Source organism: Peromyscus eremicus, chromosome 4 (assembly GCF_949786415.1).
Source record: "Peromyscus eremicus chromosome 4, PerEre_H2_v1, whole genome shotgun sequence".
Taxonomy (NCBI): domain Eukaryota; kingdom Metazoa; phylum Chordata; class Mammalia; order Rodentia; family Cricetidae; genus Peromyscus; species Peromyscus eremicus.
Window position 1 is genome coordinate 130,129,378 of NC_081419.1, and position 8,550 is coordinate 130,137,927.

At 55.3% G+C, this 8,550-nt stretch overlaps 1 protein-coding gene across 1 annotated transcript; it reads left to right on the forward strand.

The window, feature by feature from the left end:
* The first annotated feature begins 323 nt into the window (after positions 1-323).
* Positions 324-6,993, forward strand: Myl9 (myosin light chain 9). Its single transcript, XM_059261775.1, has 4 exons — positions 324-381; positions 3,048-3,256; positions 5,758-5,919; positions 6,363-6,993. Exons 2-4 carry the CDS (start codon positions 3,073-3,075, stop codon positions 6,533-6,535), a joined length of 519 nt encoding a protein of 172 aa, XP_059117758.1. The 5' UTR covers positions 324-381; positions 3,048-3,072; the 3' UTR covers positions 6,536-6,993.
* The last annotated feature ends 1,557 nt before the right edge of the window (positions 6,994-8,550 follow it).

An 8,550-nucleotide genomic window follows, 5' to 3' on the forward strand; every position in this document is an offset into this window, starting at 1 on the left:
CAGACAGGGAGGGGTGGGAGAGCTAGGAAACCCTCAAGGCTCCACCCTTCTTGCCAGTCCGGATACCTCCTTCTGCTTCCATGCCCCAGTCTGGGCCGACCTCGCTATAGGCAGCGATGAGGGGGGCTATTCCAGGAGCACCTCAACTTCCCAGCCTGCGAGCGGAGACCTAATAAGGCCGGGCTGGCGGCCGCGGCCCCGCCCCCCACTCCACCCCCGCGCATTCTTCTGCCTTGTAAGGCCTGACCGCCGGCGGTCCTGCCAGCCGGGTCTCCGCCCCCAGAGCTCAGAGCAGTGGTACAGCGGCGGCCAGCCAGCTCACACAGCATCGCAGCATCGCAGCATCGCAGCACCGCCCGGGACTTTTCTTCTCTGCAGCAGGTGGGAGCCGGCACAGCGCCTGGGCAGCTACAGTAGGTGGTCAGGCCGAACCTCACCCGGCCCTCAGAGTGTGTGGGCTGGGGCTGCTGCCTTGCTCGGGTCCTATAGGGACCCTGGCTCGGATTGATGGTTCTACGCCCCAGAAAACTGGTCTTTGGGCAAGGAAAAGTGTCCAGAGTGCCTTTTGCTAAGGAGCCACACCCACACCAAGCCCAGAGCTCCAGGCTACCTGCCTGTAGAGATTCCGATGAGGGGATAGGGGTGACGGAGGCCCTGACCCAAGAAACGGTGTGTGTCAGAGGAAACTGAGCCCTGCAGAGCACAGGTTTCCTTTTCCCTATTTTGCAAACCCTGGGTCAGGAGAACGGGATGGTGACCGCCCTTACACCTCCCACTGCCTGTGCCCCAGTGCTGTGTGCGCCAGACAGAGCAATGAGATGGGGAAGTCTTGGTATTTGCTCCTTCACAGCCCTCCAGCTGCCCTGGTTGCTTCCAGGGATGTGGAGTGCTTGGTCTCTGATAAGCTGGTTCAAGAGCAGGGCACCTGGCATTGCCCAGCTGTGGGGATCGGAATGAGTAAGGGGCCTAGGCTGGCTTCTGCCTGGGTGTCAGCTGTTACTGTAGGAAGAAGTGGTCTAGTCATGGCCAGGCCAAGTCCCAGCTGTCTGATCCTTGGTGTCTAGGACCCAAGAAAGAGAAAAATATGGCTTCGGGGCTAAGGGCTCAGCTTAGCCCTGACCTCAACTCACTCAGCCAAGTCTAGAAACTACCTGGCCACAGCCTTTGCCACCCACTGCCCCCCAGGATACCATGGTATCCTGGTATCCAACCCTCTCATGGGCATGCACTTTCCTTGAGGCTGAGGGGGGGGGGGACGGGACACGGGACGACCTGCCTCTCAAGAGTGCCAGGGTGAAAAGGGCAGGGATACAGGTGCCTATGGCAACGAGCAATAGGGGGGCCTGGCTGGGCCTGCCCCAGAGGTCTGCAGACAGGAGGGGCTGGCAGCGTTGATGACCATCTCAGCCTGGCCACAGGAGAGGGGAGGGCCAGCTTCCAAGGACAACATTCCTGCCCTTCGTTCCTACCAACTCCCATCCAGCACCACACAAACACCAAAACCTGGTGTGTGGTGGGGGCCCATTGGGCCTTACACAGCTTGAGTCGCAAGACTACAGGCAGATGTAGCCTGAGGACCTGCTGGAGCTGACCATGATCCCAGCTTGGGGGGACTTGATGGGGGGGGGGGGTACTACAGGCAGGGACAGAGGAAGCAGTGCACAGGCCCTGGGCCTAGGGAGACAGAACACAGGACAGAAGGGCAGACATACTGGGACCTTGGCTAGTTGAGGGGAAGCAGACACTAAGTCTTGAGATGTACTCTCCCCACAAGCTATGACGGGTTCAAGTTGAGTGCTTTCCCTAGCCTCAGTTTCCCCATCTGTAGAGAAGCTCACACAACCTTTCACTAAAGAGTCATCAACTAGCCTGTTGCTGTGGGCTGTGCTAGCGGTAAGGGATGAGGGAGTCTACAAGTATTGGTTGTCAAGATAAGGGCAAAGAACGGCACCCCGGGGACTCCAGAGCCCAGCTGGAGGGAGACAGCTATGGAAGGGGGTTCTGGAAGGAAGGTCACCAGAGTGTGATGGGCCAGGATCAGCCAGAAGCTGGGAGAACACACTGGGGCCTTGAATGCCGGGCTGAGGGACCCAGATTTACCCGGGGGTATTGGAGGAGAACAGCACAAATCTTGAAGGTTTTTTTTTTTTTTTTTAGGTTTATTTATTTATTTTATGTATATGAGTGCTCTATCTGCATGTATGCCTGCATGCCAGAAGAGGGCATCAGATCCTTCTATAGATGGTTGTGAGCCACCATGTGGTTGCTGGGAATTGAACTCAGGACCTCTGGAAGAGCAGCCAGTGCTCTTAACAGCTGGGCCATCTCTCTAGCCCCACCTTTGAAGGTTTTAAGGAGACAGGTGAAGGTCTGAATTTGAACGGGATAGAAGAGACTATTCAAGGCCAAAAAGCCACATCTAAATGGATCTATGGTTTCAACTTGTACAGGAAGTGATGGAGGGCCGAGGATGAAATTGTCACACACTAGGGACCAGTCAGGCTCCCTGAGGAAAGCAGCTGGGTTCCACAGCCCAGAGGGATGGAGAGGATGGGGGGGGTACAGAGGGATGGAGAGGGCTGGGGGAGTAGAGGGATGGAGAGGATGGGGGAGTAGAGGGATGGAGAGGATGGGGGAGGGTAATGTCAGGAGTGCAGTGCTGCTGGTCAGCCCCCTCCTAGCAGGGCCCTACCTCCCTGTCATTGAGAGACGGTGGTCACATACTATCAAGGAATAAAGTAGACAGTGTACCTTAATGGTTGGCACCAAGCCAATACTGTTTTACCAGTCCTAGCAAAATTAGTTCTTTTTATGCCCAGTACCACTCCAGGGGCTCTCTAGACACTAAATTAACTGTTGCCCTCATCCCCAGATGAGGAAAGATGGAGGAAATTATTCAGGATCACAGCCCACAGGCCGCTCTCAGAACTGGATGGCTGGAGGCCCAAGCCTGTGGGAGGCCTTGAATGCCAAGCTTAGCTCTAAAAGCCATCAGGGGGAGGTAGGAAGATTCCATGCCCATCATCATCCCACACCCCTTCCTGCAGGGAAACCCCAACACCCGAAGCCAAGATGTCCAGCAAACGGGCCAAAGCAAAGACCACCAAGAAGCGGCCCCAGAGGGCTACGTCCAATGTCTTCGCCATGTTTGACCAGTCCCAGATCCAGGAGTTTAAGGAGGCCTTCAACATGATTGATCAGAACCGCGATGGCTTCATTGACAAGGAGGACCTCCACGACATGCTGGCCTCTCTGGGTGAGTAGGACAGGTGGGTGGGGATTACATAAGGCAGGGAGAAGGGCTGCTTGTCACTTAGAGGGCACTTCCTGTAACATGAGACCTGTAGCGCCACCCTGCAGGTAATACCGCTCTAACTCTGCCCACGTAACAGAGAGAGAGAGAGAGAGAGAGAGAGAGAGAGAGAGAGAGAGAGAGAGAGAGAGAGAGACTGATGCACAGAGTACAAGGATTTGCACCTAGACAGGCTGACGCCCTGGGGAAAGGCAGACCTGTGCGTTGGGATATGTGGTAAATCTCACTTAAGGAAAAGCACCAGCAGCTACATGGAAGTTTGTACTGATGGGGAAACTGAGGCTTAGAAGGGAGGCCAGAGCACTCCACTATATCCCCAGTGACCAGTGTCTTGGGGCCAGAAAGGCTCAAGGATCAAGCCTAAGCTGCCAACGTTCAGATGGGTAGACTGAGGCCTGCGGGGTGGGGGGTGGGGGGGGCCTCCAGGGCGCGTCTTTCCCCACGTGCCGGACACCCTTAGCTCCCAATTCCTGGCACAGCCTTCAGTGGGGCAAAGGATCAGGACTAGATGACAGACAGGAGTCTAGCACCGGGACAGCCACGTGAGGGTCAAGCCACGCCACTGGGCTCGACAATCCCAGTCAGTCCCTAATGGCCTGCCTGTGTAAACGGCATTGTGTTCTCATGTGCACAGCACAGGTCTGTCTGGTGGAGACCAGCACCCCAGAATTGGAAAGAGGGTGCCACCCTCCCAGCCATAGGCCAGTTCTACTTGAGGTCTCCCTCTCCCAAGAAGAAAACCCAGCACTCTAATCTGGATCCTCTCAGCATCTCAGAAGGGAAATACCATCAGGGGAGGAAAAGCTGGTCCTCAAGGACCAAGAGCTCCTCTGGGCATCCTATAAAAACATGGCAAGAGACATGAGGTTCAGAGGGACACAGTCATAAAGACTTCCCCTATTGGTCAGGCCGCACCTTGTATTTGGGGCTTTACATCCCTGACACTGAATGGCATGTGCCTGTCTGGTGGGTCCACGGAGCAGATGTGGTCTTCCTGTTAAAGAACATTGTCCTCCCAGGAGAACACGGCCCACAGAACCGACTAAACAGGGCTCATAGAGGCTCACAGAGACTGAAGTGAAAATCACGGAGTCTGTATATATGTTACGGTTGTTAGCTTGCTGTTTTTATGGGTAAAAACAGTGGAAATGGGGGTGTCTCTGACTGCTCTCAAACCCTCTTCCTCCTACTGGGTTGCCTCATCCAGCCTTGATATGAGGGTTTGTGCCTAGTTTTGTTGTATCTTGTTATGCCATGTTCAGTTGATGTCCCTGGGAGGCCTGACTTTGTCTGAAGGGAAATGGAGGAGGAGCACGTCTGGGGAAGAGGGGAGGTGGGGAGGAGGGAACTGGGAGGAGTGGAGGGAGGGAATACTGTGGTCAAGATGTATTATATGAGAGAAGAACAAATAAAAGAAAAAAAATGGTTAGCCAGGTGGTGGTGGCACACACCTTTAATCCTAGCACTCGGGAGGCAGAGCCAGGCGGATCTCTGTGAGTTCGAGGCCAGCCTGGGCTACCAAGTGAGTCCCAGGAAAGGCGCAAAGCTATACAGAGAAACCCTGTCTCGAAAAACCAAAAAAAAAAAAAAAAAAAAAAGGTATCTCCCCCCCCAAAAAAAGGGAAAAAAAGGAAAAGAAAAAAAAAAAAAAAAGAACATTGTCCTCAAGTTAAAAAATAAAAAGGGAAGCAAGTAAGGTAATAGTAAGCTCTGAAGACATCTTCCCAATTCTCTGTGCAACCCTCTTGGGGGCATCAGGGAGAGACTCAGAAAGAACCAGCAATCTGCCCAAGGTGGCACAGCATCCCTGTGTTCGCCTGGGATCTGAACCCAGCAGATGGCAGCCTCCCAGAGCTGTGCCTCCAGCCGACCTCCGACTGCCATGAGACCGTTAGGACCGCTGGCTCACCCTCACAGTTCCAGACAGGACGCTGAGGCACAGCGCTGGTTTAAAATCCAAGCACGTGTGACACCAGCACCCACCGATTTAGCCACTTGTGACTTGTTTCTGGAATTCGGGGACAGACTGCCTGGGTTTGGTTGCTGACCCTGCTCCTCACTTCCTGTGTAACCGGATAAGCGGTCCCGCCTCTCTGCCTCAGTTCCTGGCCTGTGGAAAAACAGTAAGGATGCTGTTGGCACAGAGGTGAAAATCCAACCTCAAGGCAGGGAGGTGGTGTGCCAGGCACAGTGGCACTGGGGGTGGGGGGTGGTGATCTCACACAGGAATGGTAGGGAGCCAGGAACTTGTGGCATGCCCTCATACCTCAAAAGCAGGCGGGGACAGGAGCTGGATGCCCAGGAGAAGACAGGAAATCAATCACCTGGCACCTGTTTCCTAGTCTACAGAGTTTACTGTCGTCGGGAGGTCACTGGGAATGAGTTACTCAGGCTGGGGCCAGAGAGCTAGGGATAGCAGCCCCAATGCCCACCACTCACCACAGGGAAGAACCCCACGGATGAGTACCTGGAGGGCATGATGAGCGAGGCGCCAGGGCCCATCAACTTCACCATGTTCCTCACCATGTTTGGGGAGAAGCTGAACGGCACAGACCCCGAGGACGTGATCCGCAACGCCTTCGCCTGCTTTGACGAAGAGGCCTCAGGTCAGTCACACTGGAGCCCTGGGCTGGGTAGGGGGCACAGGGTGCTCAGTGCCTACAGGGGGAGGGACCAGGCCAGACATCACTGTCCCCAAGTGCCCAGTGCCACATGGTTACCAAGGCGTCCCACCTCCCAACTGCGCCTGTTGGCCCGTGACATGCTGCTTTGAGCCTTCCAGAAATCAAACCACTCACGTGCCTTGCCATTTTTTACCCCAGCTTCTGTCACGCAAATTTTCCCTCTCATGGTCCCATCAGACACTATGGACAGTCCCTCTGTAGAACTCTTCCAAAACTCTCATCCATGTCCTTTTCCCTCAGAGTGATTGGAGACCAGAATAGGGTCTTCTAGCCCCTCTCCCCCTAAGAGGTCTCCAAGGCCTGGGAGGGAAAGGGTGGGTGTGGTCAGAGATTGCCCTGATTGCCCTTGTCATGCCATGCCCCAGGGTTCATCCATGAGGACCATCTGCGGGAGCTGCTCACCACCATGGGTGACCGATTCACAGATGAGGAGGTGGATGAGATGTACCGTGAGGCACCCATTGATAAGAAGGGCAACTTCAACTATGTGGAGTTCACCCGCATCCTCAAGCATGGCGCCAAGGACAAAGATGACTAGGCTATTCTTAGCTGTCCCAATGCCGAGACCCTATCCCAGTCACCTTCCCAACACACACACTCTGCCTTCCATGAGGAGTTGGGGTCCCAGTTCCCCGGGCAGGAAATGAGCCCTAAGACCCACTGGGTGAGGCAGGTGTCCCACCATGGCCCCAGGCACTAGGAGGGATCTCTTTAAGGAAGGACTGTAGCAGGGGGAGTGAGCCAGGGTGGAACCCCGGCCCCTGAAGATGGCCACCCTCAACCATGCCCGCTCATTCCTGGGCTGCCCTGAGGAGGAAGGCATTCATATCCTGGTGTTGGACACTAATTCCCAGCATCCCCACAAAGGCACACACACATTCACCATGTCCCTTCGGAGGATGACACTTACGCCTGTCCAGCTGCCAGAACACACCCGGAATGCACAGAGGGAAACAGCCTGGGGATGCAGCCTCTAATACAAGGCTGAGCACTGCCTCTGGTCTCTGTGTGTGTGTGTGTGTGTGTGTGTGTGTGTGTGTGTCTGTGTGTCTGTGTGTCTGTGTGTCTGTGTGTCTGTGTGTCTGTGTGTCTGTGTGTCTGTGTGTGTCTGTGACGGGGAAATTGGGGACCATGTCCCATCACACCTTCCTTCCCTCCCATCACAATGGCTGCCCTGATGCACCATGCCACCCTGTCCAGGGGAAGGGCTCAGGGGTCTGCCAGCCATGTGGTACTGAGGCCTCTGGCCCCCAGTAAGGGGGCTGACGCCATGCTCAGCTGAGACCAGATTAGCAAGTGGAACAGAAACAGGCCTCTGAGAAGAGAGGATGACATGGTGAGACCCAGGGGTTCACCAAACCCCATACAACAGAGGGGGTTTTGACCGTTGGGGGTCAGAAGTCAAGGCCACAGCCCTCAGGACTAAAGCCTGATTTCCGGGTCACTCCGCTGTTCTGGAGAAGCTTGAAATAAAGGGGGGCTCTAAGAACAATGAGGAAGAGGGTGTCCAGTGGCTCAGGGGTGACCGGTCAGCAGCCCCACCTCCCTCATCCTGTCCAGCTCCAGGCAGCCAACAGGGTTCACTCTCCACCCCAACACTCGTACACACCCCCTATTCCAGCACACGAGGCAGGCAGGGCTGGGCCCCCACTACATTTGAATGACGGGGTCACTGACAACACCCCTACAGTGTGAAGGGTGGAGACTGCCTGGGCTAGTAGTCAATGGGTAGAGGAGGGGGCTTCACATGTCCCACCTGACCCCAGCAGAGGGCAGGGACAGGTGCTGGATCCAGAGTGGTCCATGAAAGGCAAGCACATGGCAAAGGCCTGCAACCAAGGCAGCACATTCAGCAGTGAGGGGACACCAGCCCAGCCTGGAGGCCACATTCAGCAGTGAGGGGACACCAGCCCAGCCTGGAGGCCACATTCAGCAGTGAGGGGACACCAGCCCAGCCTGGAGGCCACATACAGCAGGGAGGGGACACCAGCCCAGCCTGGAGGCCACATACAGCAGGGAGGGGTAGTGTAGCTAGAGTTTTCCTGCCTGGCCCACAGTCAGAGCAAATCTCTCTCACCTGCCAGTCCCACAGCCACTCAGACCTGACCAAGTAAACACAGAGACTTATATTACTTATAAACTGTATGGCCATGGCAGGCTTCTTGCTAACTGTTCTTACAGCTTAAATTAATCCATTTCCATTAATCTATACCTTGCCACATGGCTCATGGCTTACCGGCATCTTCACATGCTGTTTGTCATCGTGGCAGCTGGCAGTGTCTCTCTGACTCAGCCTTCCACTTCCCAGCTTTATTCTCCTCCTTGTCCCGCCTACACTTCCTGCCTAGCCAACGGCCAATCAGTGTTTTATTTATTGACTAATTAGCAACACATTTGCCATACAGAACATCCCACAGCAGGGTAGGTACCAACCCAGCCTGGAGGCCACATTCAGCAGTGAGGGACACCAGCCTGGAGGCCACATACAGCAGTGAGGGGCACCAACCAGCCTGGAGGCCACATTCAGCAGTGAGGGACACCAGCCTGGAGGCC

Bases quoted from the DNA above. Each gene is read 5' to 3' on its own strand.
- Myl9 (XM_059261775.1), top strand. From the start codon at position 3,073: ATGTCCAGCAAACGGGCCAAAGCAAAGACCACCAAGAAGCGGCCCCAG. The intron at 3,257-5,757 runs GTGAGTAGGACA...CACTCACCACAG, and splicing joins CGACATGCTGGCCTCTCTGG to GGAAGAACCCCACGGATGAG. The intron at 5,920-6,362 runs GTCAGTCACACT...GCCATGCCCCAG, and splicing joins CTTTGACGAAGAGGCCTCAG to GGTTCATCCATGAGGACCAT.